At 43.4% G+C, this 23,103-nt stretch overlaps 3 protein-coding genes across 3 annotated transcripts; 2 read left to right on the top strand and 1 right to left on the bottom strand.

The window, feature by feature from the left end:
* Positions 1-1,841: 1,841 nt before the first annotated feature.
* On the bottom strand, positions 1,842-2,681 carry LOC311381639 (ras-related protein Rap-2a-like; the record flags this gene model as incomplete). The annotated part of the gene is made up of 1 exon (XM_084488470.1): positions 1,842-2,681. One exon carries the CDS (start codon positions 2,679-2,681, stop codon positions 1,842-1,844), a length of 840 nt encoding a protein of 279 aa, XP_084344596.1.
* A 10,400-nt stretch (positions 2,682-13,081) lies between these two features.
* LOC311381623 (uncharacterized protein) lies at positions 13,082-18,409 on the top strand (the record flags this gene model as incomplete). The annotated part of the gene is made up of 8 exons (XM_084488469.1): positions 13,082-13,207; positions 13,911-13,981; positions 15,684-15,801; positions 16,224-16,346; positions 16,629-16,841; positions 16,963-17,002; positions 17,131-17,185; positions 17,671-18,409. The coding sequence occupies 8 exons, from the start codon at positions 13,082-13,084 to the stop codon at positions 18,407-18,409; spliced, it is 1,485 nt and encodes a 494-aa protein (XP_084344595.1).
* A 1,113-nt stretch (positions 18,410-19,522) lies between these two features.
* atf4b (activating transcription factor 4b) lies at positions 19,523-22,749 on the top strand. Its single transcript, XM_084467146.1, has 3 exons — positions 19,523-19,672; positions 20,423-20,890; positions 21,106-22,749. Exons 2-3 carry the CDS (start codon positions 20,524-20,526, stop codon positions 22,122-22,124), a joined length of 1,386 nt encoding a protein of 461 aa, XP_084323272.1. The 5' UTR covers positions 19,523-19,672; positions 20,423-20,523; the 3' UTR covers positions 22,125-22,749.
* The last annotated feature ends 354 nt before the right edge of the window (positions 22,750-23,103 follow it).

Below are 23,103 nucleotides of genomic sequence, written 5' to 3'. Positions count from 1 at the left end.
GTGGGTGTGATGTACATCAGAGCCCACGCACGCATGCACGCATGCATTCAAATAGGTCCAGTTTCTACCTGCTACAGGCATCACTTTGTGAGACTAACGGCTGTTCTCATTGGTTATGGTAAAGAGTAAATAGTCTCAATAGTCTTATCAATATACCTTATTCACAGATGAACACACACACGTTTACACACCTCGCCTGGAGCTGTGGGGGATTGGATGTCCTTCTGAATAGCACTCTTGTTAGAGGATAGAGTGAGATGGTTGGAGACAATCTGCGCTACACATTCTTTTAACTTGCTTCTTCATTAACACTTAATGGCAGATAATGTGTTTGGCTATTAGGGGGCGGTAAAATAGAAAGGAGAAATTGACAAGTTAAATTATACACAGAAAGTGAAATTGCAGTTTTGTTGTTTAAAAGATAACTATAATATATTTTTAATACCTGACTAATTAATTTAATATATCTGATCATAAATACAATTTCTGGGAAAGAATCAACATCAAAGTAAGGATTGATGTGTTAAGTATATTTACCACTGCCAAGATTTAGCATGAAAATTTAAAACTGCTCATATCCTAATGCTTTTTTAATTCAGAGTTTGTACATGATGCAGTCAAGACACCAAATAAGATAAGATTGTACTTTATTAATCCCAGACAGGAAATTTGTGATGGGGGTCCCCTTTGAGTTTTGTAACTTAGTGTTTAATAGGTTTTTAATATAGAAGATATGAGATATGCCAGTACACACGCAGTGATGGAATGGCCGTTAAAACTATGTAAATGAATAAAGAACCTATCTGCACTCATACAACACAACCCAAACATGATGTTTATGGGACGTTAAATTATATTAAAACAACACTGTCTGGTAACATAACTTCATGATGCGTTACACAGTTCAAACCATGATTGCTGTGTTGCCGTCATGTATTTCATGGCAACTTTCTTTATTTTATGCTTTAAAAAAAAAAAGATGGAATAGATAGAATAAATATAACAAACAAATACACAGGCTTCTCTAACTTAAAAACTGATAAAAAATGTATATTCAACGAAACGTACACAATATATACAAAGCCCTTTCAAAGATATATTTCACAAGGTACAAAAACAACAGATTTAACAACAGAATATACCACTGCCCACACAGGAATCAGTGACCTGTTCCAGCAAGGACACAGAGAGACAACGTGTTCACAACACCTGCTTGGTGCAATTTCGTGCCTTCTAGAATGGCTTCACCATCGCGTAATGTACCGTTATCGCTGCCTGTGACTTCCCCAGCCTCAGTTCTAATCTTTATGACTTCCTCTCTTTGCTCAGATCGGCCACGACCTTCTTTAGAGGGATGTTACAATGGGGTGTGTTAGGAGTTGGGGGACAGAGGAGCGAGGCATATTGTATTATTTTACGTTTACTTGACAGGGACAATGCACAATATATAATTGAGCCAGATTATAGCCACAAGGCTAATTTACATCTGTAGTACATTCAAAACTTGGAACGGTGGCCGTCACAGAAGCCTGTAGTTGCAAGCCTGGAGCATTGGCTATTTGTTCCGTTCTTTCGTCGTTCCTTTCTACTTCTAATTTTCCTTCTTTTTTTCTTTTTCTATTTCACCCTCTTTCTCCCTCTCATTCCCCCTCTTCCTCTTCCCTTCTATCTCTCAGTCTGTCTCTCTCATGAATCCAGAAGGCAAGAACTTCCAGGTTCATATAAAACAAAGTTCCCGTTCCTCTAATCTAAGTGTCGTCACCCATCTAGCGGTGCTCACCACCACCACCACCACCACCACCACCGCCGCCCGCCTGCCCGCCCCCAGCAGCACCAAAACCCTAGGAGACGGTGCAGCCGTGGGTGGTGCTCTTGGGCGGGCGATCGCCGACGCCCTTGGGGAAGGTCTCGCGGCGTTGCAGCGCGGGGCTCAGCCGGCCGGGCAGGCGGGCGTGCTGCAGCAGCTCCCGGAACACCTCCACCACGTTGGCGTCGTCCTTGGCCGACGCCTCCAGCACGCTGTGGTTCCAGCTGAGCTCCACGGTGGCCCGCGCGTCCTCGCTGGACACGCGCCGCTCGCCGCGCCGGTCGATCTTGTTGCCCACCACCACGATGGGCGCGAACTTGTCCTCCTTCACGGCCAGGATCTCCGCCTGCAGCCGCTTGACCACCTCCAGGGACTCGGGGTCGTCCACGGCGTAGACGAGCGCGAAGGCGTCGCTGTGCCGGATGGAGAGCCGGCGCATGGCGGGGAAGGAGTAGCTGCCGCTGGTGTCCAGGATCTCCACGGTGACGGTGGCGCCGCCCACCTGGTACCGGCGGCAGTGCATCTCCTCCACGGTGCGCCGGTGCTTGGGCTCGAAGGTGTCCCGCAGGTAGCGCTGGATGAGCGCCGTCTTGCCCACGCCGGCCGCGCCGAGGAACACCAGGCGCACCTCCGTCTTCTCCCTCGCCTCCGCAGACACTTTCTCCTTCACGCCCGCAGGCATCTTCTCCTTCAGCTCCACAGACATCTTCTCCTTCACCTCCGCAGATGCCGTCTCCTTCGGCTCCACAGATGTTTGCTCTTTCAGCTCCACGGATGTCTTCTCCTTCAGCTCCACAGACATCTTTTCCTTCAGCTCCACAGACATCTTCTCTTTTTCCTCTACAGACGCCTTCTCCTTCAGCTCCACAGACATCTTCTCCTTTGGCTCCGCAGAGGTCTTCTCCTTCAGCTCCACAGATGTCTTCTCCTTCAGCTCCACAGACGTCTTCTGCGCTCGCTGCCTTCTGTCTCTGTTACTCTCTTCCAAGTTTCCACCTCTCCTCCGGTGTTTTACGCTCACTTTCCCCCGCTCCTCACTTTATTCAATCCGTCTCTTTAGTTATGCTCCTCAACTTTGCTCTTCAGACCCCCGAGGTGTACAATACATTCAAAGAAGAAGAAGAAGGGAAATCTTCTGAGATGTGCGAGGCTCACCTCCTCAGGTCCAGGAGACGAGGAGCAGCTGAGGAGAAATCGCGGCACTGTGGTGACGAGAGGGCCGGCGCTGAGAGAGGGAGAGGGTGAAATGCCAGCACGGCTCAACGATTTCTTCAGCAGGTGTGCCTGAGAGTGTGTCAGTGTGGGGGCTGTGTGCACTCCATTTATGAAGCCTTTCACTCGCTGATACTGCCTGCCTCCATTTCGCCTCTCAACCAATCAGAGAGGTGAATTGTCTCCTGGTGAATTTACGGCAGCCACTCAGCTTCACTTGTGTTAAATACAATATCAATTTACATAGGGTGAATTACAGAGCCCCTCTTGGGTTACATGGTAGAGAAAAAAAAAATCAGTGCGCATGGTTTTGTAAACCGTTCCCTCGGATTCCCAATCCGTGTGCGCGGTTGATACAATCCGTGCGCTCGGGTTTGGTTCGTTCTACGCAGCAGGGATTCCCCGTGAGCATTGTGATGGCTGGTCCTACACAGGCCTCACGCATGAGTCTAAGATATGTTCAAGATGAGGCAAACATGTTTCAGTCAGTTATTTACTTTTAACAATCATGTGAAAAGATAAACCGTCATTGATACTGTATAGATGATAAACCCTACATTCAGTCATTGATACTGTATAGGTGATAAACCCTACATTGTCATTCATACTGTATAGATGATAAACCCTACATTCAGTCATTGATACTGTATAGATGATAACCCCTACATTCAGTCATTCATACTGTATAGGTGATAAACCCTACATTCAGTCATTCATACTGTATAGGTGATAAACCCTACGTTCAGTCATTGATACTGTATAGATGATAAACCCTACATTCAGTCATTCATACTGTATAGGTGATAAACCCTACATTCAGTCATTCATACTGTATAGGTGATAAACCCTACGTTCAGTCATTCATACTGTATAGGTGATAAGCCCTACATTCAGTCATTCATACTGTATAGGTGATAAACCCTACATTCAGTCATTCATACTGTATAGGTGATAAACCCTACATTCAGTCATTCATACTGTATAGCTGATAAACCCTACGTTCAGTCATTCATACTGTATAGGTGATAAACCCTACATTCAGTCATTCATACTGTATAGGTCTGAATCAGATAGGCGTTAGCCGTCACAATGCTCATGGGGAATCCCTGCTGTGTAGAACAAACCAAATCTGTGCGAACAGATTGGGAAAAAAGTGTGCACGGTTTCAGAACCTATCCATATTTTTTGTGATATTATGTGACCCCAGGGGGGTCACATAATAGCACTTGAATATAGAATATGAATCCGTCATGTGAATTGCGTCATTGTATCTAAAGTCAACTGCAGTTGAGCAAGGCACTGAAGCCCAGTGGGCTGCAGAAACACTGCATATCCAAAGCACGTGTGTCTGTGCATTTGAAATGATAGATTTCATAGAATTCCTTCTTTAAGACAAGCCTTTTCCATTAGTATTTACTACCAAATCCTGTTGCCTCCACGGAAGCAGAGGTCATCGGTTATCTGAAAATACCTCCCCGGCTGGTTTTCCCGTCCGAGCGGGGTCAGGAGGTGACCTGGGAGGGGGCGTCCCACGCGGCGGTGCTACTACCAGCAGACCATCATTCATGTTGACGCTCGCCATTCACAGGTCCTTCAAATGTCTCCTAGAGTTAAGAGAAACGTGATTCTCAGAGTTGACCAGTGATAGGAGGGAGGACTGGTGTTGTTGTCTTACTCTACTTCTAAATATAATGGTTGTTTATTATTAAGATGTGATGACAGTGCTTTGGTAACTAACATCCTGCATCTTTTGAAAGAAACCAATATAAAAGGGGTGTGTGACATTTTCAGATTCACATTTTTTGACCTATAACATAAAATGATCAATAGTACATAAAAGAATGATAATGAAAACCAGCTTGAAGGAGTCTGAGGTCTTGCTGAGATGATGATCGTGACACTCTAATCCCAGAGCCTAATGTCACTCAGCTTGGGAACCAGAGACTCCTGTTAGCCCCTGTTGGCGCTCTGGATCCTGCAGCCAGGGAGGTATTACAGGCAGGGTGGCTGGAGGGGAGAGAAAGAGAGAATGTACAGAGAGAGTAACATGCAGGAGGGATGGTGCTAATGGACATTGTTTGTAAAACCTCTTCATAAGTCTGAAATATGTGTATTCCCAGACTTCGAGTGAGGGGGTGTTGTATAACAAGGGCCTAAGAAGCCCTTTGAGGCTCTTACTCTGATTTTAAAGGCCATACAAATTCACTCACCTTGGAAAGATGCAAACGCAGGCGGATTTGACCCGAGGCAGGGCCAGACCTTCTGACCCGAACCGGAGGAGCAGGAGTGTAACACTTGCATCGTAACACCCTTGCAATCGCATGTGCCCTGAGTTCCCCCGGCTCCTTGCGGCATTGCATGTGTGCTGCAACCCGGGTTGGTTTATCAGTCCCGGTAACCCCAGGGACACCGGTGTGTGGCATTCTGCTGGATGCATGATGCCATTCAGTCTTTGGTCATTTCCGTTTGACTAGAGGAGTATATAAGAGGTTGTGGACTGCTTCAGTTATGGCTTTGAGTTTTTATGTATGCAAAGTGACTACGTTCTCATTAAAGTGAGTCTCCAGAGACAGTCATGATACCTTTACAACATGAATCGGGCATTGCTTACAAATGAGGCTGAATCAGCACGGGAAACGGAGTACAAGTCTCACACTGTAGGTTGCTTTGGAAAAGGGTGTCTGCTAAATGACCAAAAAGGTAATGTGATACAATAACTAACATTGTAAAACAGAGATGGATGTGAACAAAACCGGTGGCCAAAGATTGGGCAAGCCGCGGTGAGAGCTAGCACTAGCGTATGTTCTCTGGAGTTCTTTATCTTAATCCCTGCTATGGCAGGCTCAGGTTGCTTGGAACAAAAGGCGTGGACAACGCGAGGGGTTGGCTCACACACGGCGACCGCATTTTCGGTAAGAGATCTGTTTACAATGATGTGTGACGTCTGCAAGGGGAACAGTACATCTTGGCGCCAGATAACAATCGTGATAACATCTCACCTCTAACTTCATACCTGAGATTAGATTTTTGATAAATTAAAATGCCGTCAAATGAGATAAGTCTAAGTCGTTAAAATTTTAAGTATTTAAAAGGCGTCACCTTATGTCTGTTGTTCCTTGTTTAATTAGTTTGTGCTTTAAAATCGTTTCTGATTATCCCTTTATTACACAGACTCATGGACTTATTCAACTCATTTAGTGTCAATTGATTTTTAATCTAATTGTTTGGAGCTTAGGCAGTTTCAGGGTCATGGAGAAAACACAGTAAAATGGTAGAATACTACAACTACTACTACTACTACTACTTGTACTACTATTAGAGGTCCTGGTTGTAAGATGCTTTAGACAAAAGTGATGACTTACCTTCCACTAATATGACAAATCAAACACGGTCATCCAATATAACAACATGTACTGTCCTAGATCATCTTATATGCAGTGTTTCCCCTAGATTTTTTTTTGTAGCAGTGGTGCTGTGAGTTGGTAACCTAGCAACACTAGGGGGGTCCGGGGGCATGCCCCCCCGGAAGAAAAAAAATGAAAAATAACCCTTTAAATGGTTACTCCTGGTGAGATTTTTTTGGGAAAAATTTACAGATTGAGCTTCCAAATATGACATAACAACAGAGTCAAGGTATCTGCTGAGACCAGATCATTGTGCAAATGTGCCTTGAAGTTGGCAGAAACTAAGTTCATCTTTTATGTTCATTTTCAGCTATTTCTTTGATATATTTATCATAAGCCTTAGAAAAAATAGATTAAAAAACGCGGCGCGCCGCTGCTGAATGCATATAGGGGAAACACTGTATATGTATATCATGTACACTACAGTATTTCTATATATCATTATAAAGTAGTTATATGACCCTCAAAAAAATGATTACAACCACTTGGCCTGGCCATGATATATATAGGACAAAGATAGATTGATATATATATATATGTGTGTGTGTGTGTGTGTGTGTGTGTGTGTGTGTGTGTGTGTGTGTGTGTGTGTGTGTGTGTGTGTGTGTGTGTGTGTGTGTGTGTGTGTGTGAGTGACCGAAGCGGCTCCAAGCGAGCTGGTGATTGATGGCCACGGTAGTACGGAGGCGCTGCTCATTTGCATCACATTTGCATATGATCGTTGTGAGTGACTGGGTGTGTGTGCGTGTGTTTCTTATGCAAATCTTTTTTTTTTTCTTTTTTTCTTTTTTTTAACGACTTCTTTCTTTCTTTAGATTCTTATGAGATACAATATTACGAGTTGGGATACTAATGGGTCACTTTTAGATTATTTGGATTTTAGATTATTGGGACATACTTTATTTATTATGAGTGGTTTGGATCCTTGTGAGATTCTACATTTCTTATTGGAACTATAACTCGGGCAAAGAGTGACGTTAATCTTAATTGACAACCCGGTAGGGTGGGTGTTCCCCCCCCCCCCCCCGCTATGTTTCAGGGAAACGCACTCTGTACTCCTCATACTGAAACTTGCACTTTGCTGATAAGTATGCAGGCGCAGGCTCAGTCCACCACTATATTCTTAACAGGAATCTCTTTTCTGCTTCCCATGCCTGCACTTATCTCAAAGTATTGTATTATATCCTGTATTCCCCAAGGTTGCCATTGGAGTTTTGTGTGAGCATCCTTGTGCATGTCTTTGAGCATCAGTATGTTGCATGTGTGTTTATCTCAAAGTGTACATCTATGTTTGTCCAACTATGTTTTTGGGTGTTTCTATTTTTATGTGTTTGCATATCTTGGTGTCTATAGGTATGTGTGTGCGTGTGTTTGTGCATAAATGTGTGTGTTTATTTTAATGTGTGTCTGTGTGTGTGTCTTTCTATGTGTGACTTAAGTCCTCCACACCTCCCTAACAACCTTGACAAATTCCTCTTCCAACTCAATCCAAATTCAATTTGAAATTATATTTTACTTTTAATTTATTTCTTTGATGGCTTTGATCTATACTTCCATTGCTCCTTTAGGTTGACTCCCAGCCTCCCAGGGATGGGTAGGGGTGTGTGTGTGTGCGTGTGCGTGTGAGAGTGAGAACCTACCTTGGATCAAGTTCTGAGCCATTGAATATGTGTGGGTGTTTCATGTGAAAAATACAACGAATTGCACTCAACGTTTGTAGAATTTAAATTGGTTTGCTGGAATACTGGACAGGGTTTTTTTCTGACCATGAACTATTGGCGATTTAATTGTAATAATACCAGATCAGTTAGCAATTAAAAAAACTGGATAACAGTTGTTCTGCATATATTCACTCGGTGTACTCAACAGTACACTCAAGGCAGAGGAAGTAGAGGTACTTCTGCTTCTGGTTTCAAATCAAAAATCGGTTTGTTACCAATCCCAAAGCAGCCACAGCACCTGTTGAGTGAAAGTGAATTCTGAAATATATCGTTTTTGAGCTTTATTCAACCAAGATAAAGACCACATATAGACACACCCAAGAGGGAAGCATACAACCCGATAAAAACATCAACAAGCATCAGCAGAATTCATAACTCCAGCAGGTAAACATTCACACTATGTTTTATCAAATCAATATTCACCCTTAAAACGCAATCACTACAGACAATGTCAAATCATCTGGTAAGTAAAGTACTCCAAGTTGTCCCAGCAGATAGATAGGCATACAGGCAGGCATACACTCAAACAGACAGAGTGGCAGACAGACACAGAAAGACAAACTTTGATGCTAGTTAATAGGTGAGCAGCGGGAGAGGGACAAGGTGAGGTGTTTTCTAGGTCAGGAAGGCTGAAAGCACTATGAGGGCGCTCTGCAGCATTCTGTGTAGCCCGACTTATGAGCCTTTTATTTTATAAGTAGTGCAACTTTGAAAATTCAGAGCTGCGCTATTGTGTTTTATTGACTTGACCAAGAAAAACCTTTTCATACAGACGGGATACACGGTGGAAGACAGACCTGTGTAAACTGTGCGGCACTGTGGTTAGGTTTGTGATGGATTTTGGAATTATCTGGACAATCTGTGACCGTTCTGAGGGCACTCTGTTTAATTAGAGGCAAAGCAAAGGCTCTCTTCAAACTTCCGAAGATTGTTTTTCCTTTATTCTTGGGTTCTACGTTTATTTTACTTGTATCTCAAGTTTGAACCTTGACTCTGCCACAATTTTGATTTCCAGGGAAAAAGAGAACGGAATGTGTGTGTGTCTGTCTGTCTGTAACTATACATGATTTGCTCACATGTATTGTATTGTGTTGTTTGTATTGACATTTGTTGTTCTGTCGTACACAGCAAATCTTAACCTAATGATCAATCTAGCTCTGTTCTATTCTGTTCATCCATCACTATAGCCATACTTCCATCCATCCTCCAATCCTTCTCTATCCTTCTAGATATTACAGTCCCATGACGATTGACTGGAACAAGATAGTATAGTAGTGTTCAACTGCCAGCCAAAGGTCCGAACCCCAATATAGCACTATACTAAATTATACTATACTATACTATTCTATACTAAAACTGTATGCTAGATGACTACAAGGTAACAACACAGTTATTTATTATCTTCTCTTTTCTATCCTTATCCTTATCCTATCTCCCAGTGCACGCTATCACCTTTGTGTTTCCAGATGATGTAATCAAAATGGCCGAAGGACGCGATAACCAGCTACCCCCACAGGAACTCTTCCTCCTTCCAAGAGTTGAAAGCGTTTTTCGATTGCTTCCCTCGACTCATACTGTAATGTTAACCTTGGAAAAAAAACACTTGATGATTGTACTGATGAATGCTTTTTCTCCTCTGTACGGCTCCTGTTTCTTTAACCTCCAGCTTGATGGACTGAGGGGATGTCGGATTCAACTTAGATTTATTTCTTAAATGTTCAATCATCGAGGGTTTGAAAAGTAAACAGTGTGTCTGTCTGAAAATATGTGAGCGCACACACACACACACACACACACACACACACACACACACACACACACACACACACACACACACACACACACACACACACACACACACACGCGTACAAACAGATACAGATGTTACCGGTACATTAATAATCATACATACTCAAAGAAAAAACTAACCAGTCGACCGGGCAATAGCCCTCTGGGGTGACATCATAGAAAAGAAAACCTTGCATCCTACACAGGCCTCATGCATGAGTCTAAGATATGTTCAAGATGAGGCAAACATGTTTCAGTCAGAGATTCATTGTTGTTTTTTTTAACAAACATTCAAATATCGTCATCATATGAAAAGATAAACCCTACATTCAGTCATTCATACTGTATAGGTCTAAATCAGATAGGCGTTCGCCGTCACAATGCTCATGGGGAATCCCTGCTGTGTAGAACAAACCAACGCACGGATTTACACGAGGATTTTGATCTACCATGTGACCACAAGGGGGCGCCGTACAAATGTGTTTTACTCAGTAGAGACACAATCTGTAACAACACTGCCACCTATTGTCAATTCCTGGTAGTTCATACATTCAGTGTTAACAGAGTAGAATTAGAGTTGACTATATAGAATATACACAAACACATACTTTAACCTGACAATAATATGAATGCAGAGAAACAAATTTGGATTAGGGACTTAATGAATATGAAAATGAATACATTTATAAAATCCTACAACTATAAGCAAATCTTTCAATGATTGAATAAAGAAACAAATTGATTACCACTATAGAGACAAATCATTTAGGCTACTATTGGTCTCTGGATCTTATGAATTCACTCTAGTTTAAGGTTTAAATCGCTATCAACCCGAAAGTAGAAGAGTGTCTGTCCTTTGATTTTCTTGACAATCTGCCTATTCTGAATGGGCACGGTTTGAACAGGCAACGCATTCACACTGCTATATGTAATACATAATAAGCCTACAAGGTCTTTCCATGACAGACTCTTGGAATTACCCGCAGACGTACCTGTTCCTCAGACATAGTTATTTTTAGGTATCATTGCGTAAACTATACTATTCCTGGGATATGGATAGGGGGTCATGGTCTATGTAGGGTCAGAAGCTTTTCATTTGGCAGAGCTATAGAGAATGTCATTGCTTAAATTTGTTACTAGAAGTACCATGGAAGATAGTAATTCATTGCAAATTAGACCTTACCTATTAGGGTGGAAAGAATGATACTTTGTCATTTTCCCTTTTCTAGAATTTCAGATTATGATTGTAGATTATAGTCAATAGATTGACCTAGAAATTACTTTGAAATGTAACTGTGCAACCCAGAAACACAATAATACAATGTTTTGTGTGCCTAAATCCATACCTGCTCCTTAATGGCATGTACAGTATCTCAAATAGATTGCAAATCACTGTTGACAGAAGTGTCTGTCAAATGATGAAATAAAAGATATCCAGTCCTTCATTGAAGCACTGGATTTGATGTTTTATGATGGATGGGCGCCATGCAGCGGCCTACTGGATGTCTCTCACAGCTTACAGCAGGGTCGGTTGAGACCTGTTCAACAGGCTTTAACCATTCATTATCCTCAATTTAACAACAGCAAAGATTAAACAAAAGACACGTTGACAAGTCTTTCATTATTTGTCTCTCATGGGTTTGAATGATATGCTGCTTTAGGAATTCAACGTAAAGATGATGTTGATGGGAATGCATTTTTATACATAAAACCATCAGAGGTAGTGTTAATCGTTTTTAGCACAACAGCAATGGTTTAGCTTTTAAGCAATCTGAAAATAGAACAATCTCAAAATGTTGCGCATGTGTGCATGGGAGGGCCCTGAGGTGGGTGTTTTGTTCCCATGTGTATTGTTTTCTACTATCCAAAGACACATGGTATAAGATAAGCAGGAATCCACCCTAGCTTCATTTTTCACTTTGAGCGACAGACAAAGACGTCCACAGCACTAGGTTCTCTTTGTCCCACACCTTACATTTGAACGTATTTGAGGAACATTATTGGCGATTCATTATTTTTACGTATGTTTTAATTAGTTAGTTAGTTTAAATAGTTCAAACTTGGGGAAAAGAACAGAAAGTGGACAGTGCAGGCCTGCAATGGTAAGAGAAAGCAAACAATACTTACAAATGAACAAACAAATTCACTAACAAACTGAAAATAGCATTGACAAATTATTTGTAATTTTTTTTTACAATCAAACAAAGTTACAAACAAACCCGTTAAATAACCAACTATCCGTATCTTGAGGTTGTATGCGTATGGTACTTGGGTATTATCAGCTGATCTCACCTTAGCAGTTGTTGTTTTGTAATTGAATATTTCCTTATACTCAACCAGGAGTGCCAGATCAACCAACATGGCATGCCATTTATTGGTTAGGAAAAATTGCCCAGTTCAGTTCGGGTTAACCCAACGATATCTGAATAAAAAATATATGGGGCATGATAGTGTTGTCAGAGGTGAGGGTGTTTGACTCCCAGCTGAAAGGTTCTGGGTTCGATCCCCCATTTCTGAAGTGTATTAATAGGCATCATTCAGGAAGATGCCGTAACCACTGCTCTGTAATTAGATAAATAAGTAAGGGATAATGTATAGAACGCCGGTCATTATCGGGAAAATTAGCCCCGACAGGGTGAACCGGACACCGACGCGCTTTGCTCTGAAGGGGCTTATTTTCGATAATGACCGGCGACAATCTACCGTATGCATTATCCCGCTTATTACACAGCTACTTGAAAAACTGAAAAAAAAACTTCACACAGTGTGTCTTTTTACAATTTATTTGTTACCAGCATTCGTAGTGTTGATCAGCAGAGACGTTGACATCGCATAGCAACCGAATACGCTGGGGTTGATGATAAGTTACCAGACTACTTGCGGAGTGATACGAAAGACGTGAATCAGAGGCAAAAAAATCCACTTTCCTTGACAGCGGTCATTATATGCTTAGCAACGGTCATTATCAAAGAAAATAATTGACCACCGGAAGTGGGGAAGGCCCATGCATGAACGGAGTGTTCCACAGCATTGAGAAGATCCGTGTAATAACATAAAATACTACTACTACTTTGGAATAAATCATCCAGTAAATGTTGTAAATAGTAAATATTCAGTGTGCCAAAATTATCCAATGTGCTTGGGGTGAAATGTGTATTCAGCAGCCCGGCAAGCCCCTCAGAACCCATCAGCTTGTGAGTTCCATCACAACGGACGAGAATAACCAGCATTCCCTCCCTGCCGAACACGTCTACGAGGACCTAGGTTACGGTGACGTAAGAGGGCTTTTATTGTCTCAAATCTATTGTTTTATTACAATCAGTAACCTGGTGGTGGTTTTCTTAATGTTTATCTGATTAATTAAACCCGGGTGAGGCTGCACAACCAGCCATCACCGCACACACACACACACTCCAGGAGCTCTCCTGGATGGCAACATGGAGCACCAGTTCATCCATCATTGTCTGCAAATGTTTACAATAAACCGTTCTTCCAACACCATCCCGCTTTGTCTGGAGGCGCCAAATTAAAGTGAAAGCGCCACCTAGGTGACTTTAACCAGACAAATGACACAGGGTGGGGGTGTTGGAAGACCAGTTCACCTCAGTCATGTTTTCATTCTCCCACTGCTCTTTGCATTCGTCGTAACAAATTGTGAGCTGCAACACTGATGTTTTGAGAGAATTGCGCTTGATAAGGTGGGCACGATGGTGTGGAGAAGTGGTTAGGCTGTTTGACTCCCGACCGGAAGACACTTCTGATCGATAGACGCGTCTATCGATCCCCAATTTCTACCTGTAGGCATCCTAGGCAAGATGCCCTAACTATAAATATCCTGTATGTTGCTTTGGTTGAAAACATCCATTTATCTAAATGAATCAATTAAACATTAAGGTGATTGACTTCCATTGAATATTGTCACCATATTAGCATCTTGAACCCTCTTTAACCCTTTACTTTATTATCATTGGTTTCCAGGAAGCAGATGTCGACAGAGTGCCTCCTCCTCTCCCTCCTCCTCCTTCCCCAAGGCCACGAACACGGCTACCGCCCCCCCCCCTCTTCAAAACCTCATCTCCAGGTAACTCCCTCACCTGACCAACAAGAGTGAATAGCTCATCCTCATGTTGCATAAGACTTGGTGTGACATTTCTTTGAAAATGTATAAATTAAGTCAATGTTGTTTATGGAATAGTCTCTATGTGCATGTTAAGAAATATAGGTTCAAGACTAAATGAATTACCTGTAAATAAATGGCGTTTTAGCAAAAGGCGTATTTATTTAATAGGATTCGTAATATATGTAGTTGCTTTTGTTGTTGCATTAACATGATTTGAGTCTTATTATTGCTATATAATTTGTACTATTATTACAATACCTTGCATTATTATTAGGATAATTATTTTACTGTAGTCCTTACTACTTCATAGACACTTTGTCACTCAGCCCTGTAAAGAGTGTCAGAGAAAGCAGGGTTTCCCCTGCATGGCATTGTGTACTTACAGGAACAAGGAAGTGGGCAGGTTTTTATTTTGTGTGTGTGTGTGTGTTAACCAGAATCAGAGTTTTTAATGAAGGAAACTTGAAGCAAACATTTGTATTTTCCACTTAAATAGTGGACAAACGTCCATTGTAACAGAATTAGCAGATGCATAATTTTCTTTCTCAATTCATATTACATGTAGGCAAACTTCCATTAGCTAGCCATGGGCTAACTTCAAATGTGTTTCTCAATGATCTTGCTAGGTTGTTCAAATTATTGTCAAACAATACAAAGGAGAATATTTAATGCTTTCCCTGTAAGGATTTCACACATCTACAGGTGCATCTCAATAAATTAGAATATTGTGGAAAAGTTAATTAATTTCAATAATTCAATTTATAAAGTGAAACTCATATATTATATCGATTCTTTACACCAAAAGTGAAATATTTCGAGCCTTTGTTTGAATTAATATTGATGACTATGGCTTACAACTCATGAAAACCCCAAAAATCTCAGAAAATTTGAATATTTTGAAAAAGTTGAATATTGTAGACTCAAGGTGTCACACTCAACTAATCAGCTAATTACCTCAGAATACGTGCAAAGGTATGAAATCCTCCACAAGGAGGCTAAGCTTCAAAAGGGAATCGCTAAAGAAGCTGGCTCCTCACAGAGAGCTGTATCCAAGCATATTCATAGAAAGTTGAGTGAAAGGAGAAAGCTAGGCTAGGTTACCAAGCTTACCTAGGCTAAGAGAACTGTTCTTCTGCTCAGTGGTCTTCTGCTCAGTGGACTCATTACATTTGGAAATCAAGGTCCCAGAGTCTGGAGGAAGAATGGAGAGGCACAGAATCCAAGTTGTTGAAGTCCAGTGTGAAGTTTCCACAGTCAGTGATGATTTGGCAGATGACATGTCGTCCTCTGGTGTTCGTCCTCTGTGTTTCATCAAGTCCAAAGTCAATGCAGCCGTCTACCAGTACGTTTTAGAGAACTTCGTGCTTCCTTCTGCTGAACCCCATAGAAAATGTATGTGGGAATGTCAAGAGGAAGATGAAAGACACAAGACCCACCAATGCAGACGAGCTGAAAGCTGCTATTGAAGCAACCTGGGCTTCCATAACACCCCAGCAGGGCCAGAAGCTGATCGACTCCATGCCACTCCACATTGATGCAGTAATTCATGCAAGAGGATTAGCATCATGTCTTGAACCCTCTTGAACCCTTTACTTTATTATCATTGGTTTCCAGGAAGCAGATGTCGACAGAGTGCCTCCTCCTCCTTCCCCAAGGCCACGACCACGGCTACCGCCCCCTCCCTCTTCAAAGCCGCTATATGTGAGGAGAAAAAAATTAAGTCAATGTTGTTTATGGAATAGGCTCTATGTGCATGTTAAGAAATATAGGTTCAAGACTAAATTAATTACCTGTAAATAAATGGCGTTTTAGCTAAAGGCGTATTTATTTAGTAGGATACGTAATATAAGTAGTTGCTTTTGTTGTTGCATTAACATGATTTCATATATTATTGCTATGTTCTTGAGTGCATATACAAGAACATACTCATCAGAAGGCCGAAATTTCTGAATTTACGGCACTTATGTAATATTCTAATTATCTGAGATACTAATTATCTGAGGTAAGGCTTGGTATATTTCACTTTGGGTGTAATTAATCTATATGATATGAGTTTCCCTTTTTAAATAGAATTATTCAAATGAATGAACTTTCCACAATATACTAATTTATTGAGATGCACCTGCATATATACTTAAAACATTCACTAATCCTTGTTCCTTCTATTCCAGAACCCTACACCTGTGTATGAAGAGAGAAAGGTCCCTCCCCCTCTTCCTCCCAAGACCTATATGTATGCCAATTCCTTATTGCGCCCCCAGACGTACACTCCGAAAACTCTTTTGCCCGATGAGGTGAGACATATTTTTACTATGAGAGAGAGAGAGAGAGAGAGAGAGAGAGAGAGAGAGAGAGAGAGAGAGAGAGAGAGAGAGAGAGAGAGAGAGAGAGAGAGAGAGAGAGAGAGAGAGAGAGAGTCTGACACCCAGCCAAAAGTTACCTGTCCATAGCCTAGCCTAGGAGCCCTCACCCTACCTGCTCCTCAATAAGCTGCTTTGGCTAGAGACAAAATACTTTGTCTCTAAAAATACTACTTAAGTTTGAATAAAGGGTAACGTTTATTGTTGTTTGTCTAGTTGCCACGGCCAGACATCACAACAGGAGGTCCTCGACGACCTCCCCCTCCTCGCCCTCCTCTCCCGGTCAAGAGGCCATCACTGACTTCCTCCTCCTGCTCCTCCTCCTCCTCCCTGTACTCCTCCTCAGGCTACGGCACAGAGCTTGTCTACGAGGAGTTGGAGGAACACGTTTACCTTGAACTCCTGCCAGACAGGAGCAGCCGCCACACAGTGAGAGAACGGCCTACTGTCACCACTCTAACCACGCCTCGCTTTTGTGTTGTGAAGACCACCACATTGATGTTTGTCTGTTTATCGCATATTCAATTTTTACACTTGTTTTCCCCAACAGTACTTAGACGATCTTTTAGACGACTGGAAGAGGGTCGATGGTGAGAATTGAAACGCATATTGTAGTGAAAATAGCAAATAATGACAATGTCAATAAAGGCAAATTGTATTTGCCTTTTGTTCTCTCAGACTGATGTTCAATAATGTTTTTCTGTTTGTATTTCTGCAGTCTGTGATAACATGTCTCCTGGTCTCAATGGCGATGGTAGAGGTGACCAAACCAGGTAACTTCACTCAACAAGTTGTATTCAGCATGCTAACATGCTAACAAGGCATCATGTAAGCAGCCATGTCATAGTATATTGTATAGCATAACTGCTGGATCAGTTGACCCCTAACAGCAATATCTTACTGCCATTAGCACGCTAGCACAAGCTAAAGGGCAAGCTAATGGGCAAACATGCTAGCATAGGCATAGGATATGTGACCCCTCTACTTGAAGCTGTTTTCAAAAGGAAGTGAGTAGAGGGGTCAGTGTAAAGCCTGCATGACTTATAAATGCATACCTATCGGGAAATTTAGGCGAATCAGCAGAACTCAGAAACTCAGAATATCAGAACCCTGCAGAACATTCTGCCACAACCTGAAAAAGGAGATGCTTTAGAAAAATCTGGCAGAAGAATAACACCACGTTACAACAATGTGCTTGCCCTTGAGACACAGCAATACGTGTCTAATGAATGAATGTTTTTCTCCTCCTCCTCACCAGAGACATCAACCAGAAGGCCATCATAGTGACAAGGGCCCTCAAACACTTCAAGTCCCTCCTGGACGCCCTCCAACAGCACGTCTCGGAGCTCACCGCCTTCTGCAATGACCTTGACAAGCGGCAGAAGAAGAACAAGGCCATGGGCGTCGCCGGGGGCACCACGGGCGCCGTGGGAGGGGTGGCGGCGGTGGTGGGCGTGGCCCTCGCTCCCGCCACCATGGGCATTTCCCTGGTCGTCACGGCGATTGGAGTGGGCATGGTGGCGACCGCCGGCGGGATGGGTACCCGCGCCGCCATCGCCGACAAGAAGCACAAGCCGGAAAAATCGACGATGGAGAGCATCGTGCACGGCTACACAAACAACGTCGTTGACATGGAACGCTGCTCGCTGTTAATCCGTGATGGGATGGACAAGCTGAGGAGGGATTACTGCAAGGAGCTCTGGGGACCGGATGTCCTGCCAGAGGCACTGAGAATTGCCAAACTATCGCAGTTTACGCTTGAGGAAGACATGTCGAGTGTGTCAGGGATGTCCACGGCGACCAAAGGTCGGAATTTGTCTGTAAATCTGCTCCAGGCCTTTTCCAGAGAGTTGGATTGGTATTTCACTGAGAAGAATGGTCAGAAGTTGAAAAAGTCGAATGAGATGAAGTTTGCATGCAGAGTTCGCCAATTGGCAGTCAATCTGCAGAAAGTGCTTGATGAACTGTATCTAATGTGGGAAAAGATAAGTAGTTAGTATGCCTGGCTTCCTTTCCATTCGATCGATCATACTAGAATCGATCTATGTATTCGTTTGTTATAAAATGTATACTTCCGAATAATCAACTTTAGACTAGAAAAAAGGGACTACACTTGGCTCCACAAGAAAATTCTGGTCTATCTTGAAATAATAGCATCACAAAGTTGCTGCGAATGGATCCACTGAACCCATCATCACGTCAGTAGATTAGAACCAGCTTGAGATGATGTGTGCTCTGTGACATCATGGCATGAGCGGCTTGTCATTCGAGAAAATCTTAAGAGATGCTGCTGAGATACTAAAAGAATAACGTCTATCAGTCAAACTCATTTATATCCCATATACTACTCTTATTATGTGTATAGACACATTTTCTGTATATATTTATTTGCATTATTTTTGTATCTTTTTTACGTCATACACCCGTTGGAGCAACAACTGACCATGTCTGTATTATTTCATACATTGTTGTTGCCACATTACTTTGAAATAAATGGCATAAACTTTGCTGCGTTAAAATGTTATGCATTGTAATATGAGCGCCAATGTAAGTGTAAGTAGGCTAATTACTAATGTATGTTTTGAAAGCCTTTTTTCTTTTAGGGAGGTTCCTCTCACTCACACTCTCTCTCTCTCTCTCTCTCTCTCTCTCTCTCTCTCTCTCTCTCTCTCTCTCTCTCTCTCTCTCTCTCTCACTCACTCACTCACTCACTCACTCACTCACTCACTCACTCACTCACTCACTCACTCACTCACTGTAAGCAGGTTTTATTTTTTATCAAAAAAGACCATAAGGGTTAGGGTATATAATAAGGGTTGTATTACTAATTATTTAGCCTTGATTTCAAGTCTGTTGTGATACTCATTTCATCCCACAATTGGATTACATATATATTTTAAATACTTCCGCATAGACTTGAAATGGTCTTACCAATGTGTTTATATAAATGTGTTTATTATATTTCCACAATGAATTGCCAGTTCTACTTTGTATCTAAAAAAGCTATCCCTGGAATGCATAGTGACTGGACGGCGCATTGATACAAACTGAGTTCAGCGGAAGAATACCTTCCGCGTCTATATCCGTCACCGCGCCCGCGACAACGCCATTTTCTCCTCTGTGGTCCAGCAAATTACATATTAGCCACCAGAACCAGCGCGTTTTTGGCGACATGGCCGTGTAGAGCAGCGATCAAGCAGCCGCCAACAAACAGTGCATCCAACCAGTGCACTGAGCCAATTTTAATTAATCAAAATGACGTGAGTATCATTTTCTTCATTTATCTATGATCTGCGTACAGGCCTTCAAATGCCGCTCGCGTACCAGTATATACATTTTAACGACGAAATACGAGTTTTTCGTAACCCACAATCTGATTCTAAAAGATTGTACCGTCTGATTTTAATATTTTATAGCAGCCTGCCCAATATTGAGACGTTTTCATTGTTCAATGTTACAGCTGCGATGTGAGGCCTACATCCTTCCATACATACTCTTTACATACTCTTAACTCTAAATGTTGTTATAATCCACCTTTCTCGACATAAATCACCTAAACAAAAATTACCGTATCGAATTTCTATTAATTATACAAATTCCCGAGATGGGCTGGCTGCCAACGTGGCGTTCAGAAAATGAGTCGTTTCCTCATTTTTGGCCAAAATGGCGGCTCGAGCGGAGCGGCGCGCGGCCGCTCGAGCCGTCCTTCTGGCTCGCTGCGGTGCAGCCGAACGGCCATGTTGGAGCTGACACCCCGATTGACGTCAGAGTCACAAGAGCCGAGGCGGAGTTTAACCTAATTGTTCCGAGCATGAGCGCCCTCCACCCCAGTGTAGTGTTAAGCACACCGAGATCATGTTACACTTTTTCCTTGGCACCGTGGCAAATGCAGTAATTACATAATAATCTCTCATAAGTTTTATTTGTGTATACACTGAATTAAATATAAATCAATGTTGTTAAAATCATTAACCTCATGTTTTTTCTTTTTTTTTTCTTTTCTTTTTTAGGTCCTTTGTGGAATCCCTCCGTTCTGCTGCAGTCGACAGCAAAAAAGACTCCGGCCCGCACATATCGCCGCGTACACCGTTCGTCACCAACAACAGCCACTATGACCATGATGATGACAGACTCACAGTTTGGCCTGGGAGACATGGAGGCCCTTCTCTGGGGGCCTTCCTCTCCCACGGCTGACCCCACGGGGCTCCTGAACCCCCACTCTGATCCAGCAGAGGAGCCGCACGGACCGGAGGGCCCCCTGTCCTTCTTCGCGTCATCGTTGCCCTCTTCATTTTCCTCCCCCTCCACCTCCTCCTCCTCCTCCTCCTCCTCTGCCTCCCCTCCTGCCTTCTACTCCCCCCCCGCCTCGCCGCCCCACGGGGACAAGGCCGGACTTGGGCCGGACGTCCTCTCCCTCCCCTGGTTAGCCCCGTCCCCGAGGCTGGGCCGCGTCGGAACGGAAGTGGCCAGTGGCAAAGGTAAAGACCCTCACGTCTCCTGAGCAGAGAGCACGCCCAGTTATCTTGAAGCTTTAGAAGGGCTCAAAGTGTAGCATTATCTTGTACACAATTTGAATAAGTCGTTAACGATATGCCAGCCAAAAACTGACTCAATCTCACTTGATTTGATTATCACTCAATATATAAAATGTTTAACTAGTTAATGTATTAACACTTCCACCGTCCCCCTGTAGGCGATGCGTTCTGTGACCTTGACTGGATGACGGAGAGGATGGACCTGAGCGAGTTCGACCTGGACTCTCTGATTGGCTCGTGCAGCGCCGATGACGACGCCCCTAGCTCACCAGAAGCCCTCCTCACCTCCCTCGACGATCCGATGGTGCTCGACTCCCTCCCCCAACCGCCCCCTCCCCCTGCCCCCCTCAGCCCCCCTCCCCCTGCTGTGATCGCCGTGTCTACCCCCACCGACTTTGTGTCTATGTCACCTTCGTCCGAGCCCGCGTTTGAGGTCGACCTTTGGGAAGCCGCCTCCCCGCCGCCATGCGTCCCCGAACCCCTGGAGGAGCTAGAGATCAAGTCGGAGCCCGACTCCCCCGCGCCCTCCCCCGACTACACCCTGGACCTGGGTTCCGAGGTGGACGTGGTGGACTGCGAGGTGAAGGAATGTGAGGCAAAGCCGGCGCTGGTGGCGGAGCCCGCCGCCGCCGCCGTGCCCCAGGTCCCCAGGATCATCCTCTCCCTCTCCCCCACCCGCATCGTCCTCCTCTTGACCCCAAAAGACCAAGTCACCACCACCGTGACCACCGTGCCAGCAGTGGAACAGTCCTCCCCACGGGCCTCCTCCACATCGTCCAGGCCCTCCCGGAGCAGACCCTACCCCGACCCCAGCCTCCATTCTCCCGGCACCAGCGGTGGTGGCAAGGTGCGCTCCACCAGGGGATCGACAGGGGAAGCAGCAGCAGCAGGTGGTGGTAGTAGTAGTAGTTGCAGCAGCAGTAGTAGGTCATCGAAGGCTCCCAAGGACAAGAAACTGAAGAAGATGGAGCAAAACAAGACAGCCGCCACGCGATACCGCCAAAAGAAGCGTGTGGAGCAAGAGTCCCTGAGCACCGTGTACTCAAACCTGGAGAGAAAGAACATCGAGCTGAACGAGAAGGCTGACTCCATGGCCCGCGAGATCCAGTACCTCAAAGAGCTGATGGAGGAGGTCCGCACGGCCAGGCTCCGGAATGGTCTCGGTGCCGACCTCTAGTGGGTGGAAAGTGGAAGTGACAGGACTGCAAGATGAGATGGGAGGAAGGCGAGTGTATGTGCAAAGAGTGTTAAGAAAGAGCTGGGTGCTGGGTCTCAGGCTGTAGGATTCAGTGTTGATACCACGGAACCAGGGGCTGTATTGAACTCGACAACGAAACCCGATAACAAGATCACTTTCGCTGCGGTATCTACGTTTTAAATTCACACACGTATATTTATATTTGGCCCATAAGACAAGCAAATGCAACTATGCGTCTTAAGCTGATCAGAATACTTGCTATTTCTCTGCATCGTTTTGAGTATAGTATTGTATAAGTATTGGAAATCAAGAAAAGATTTGTTAAATCGAATGCTAGTATTGAGTTGTAAAACCCCCCTACAATGTCTGAATAACCCACTATCCAGTTATGGACTTGCCCTGATGTGTCTCCTTTGTTTTCAGTGTAATTATATTTCTTAACTTTGTTTTTAATAACTTCTGCCTGAAGAGTAGTGTTTAGTGACGCTGTATTGCCTATCCAGTATCTTATGCATTTGTTACTCGTTGTTTCTCTGGACCTGACTAATATGTAATGAAATTAGAATAAACATGTCTAATGTCTCAATAAAGATATTATATCCTACTTTGATTTAGTTTAGTGTCATATTTCCGTCATATTTGAGCACAATTAACCAAACATAAGTTCAGGACACTATAAACATGCATGGGCTTAATCTTTTTCATTTTTTCATGAGTCATGGTTACCATGGAGTTATCACTCTCACCTTTCGCTGAACCCTTGAAGACATTTGATATATCTTCAGTTGAATGTAATCACTTCACTGTGTTTACAAGTCCAACGAGTTTTAGCCTCATGAGCCAGAGGAAAGGCTGAAGTTATGCAAGTCATGTGTATGAATACACTTCCCGCCATCGTTCGGAAACGATGGTTACACAAGATAAGGCATGAAACTACCTTTGAAGAATGAATAGAATG

This window comes from Micromesistius poutassou (genome assembly GCF_964030765.1).
Source record: "Micromesistius poutassou genome assembly, chromosome: 1".
Taxonomy (NCBI): Eukaryota; Metazoa; Chordata; class Actinopteri; order Gadiformes; family Gadidae; genus Micromesistius; species Micromesistius poutassou.
The sequence above is the reverse complement of the archived record's forward strand: the minus strand, read 5'-3'. Positions and strand labels throughout refer to the sequence as shown.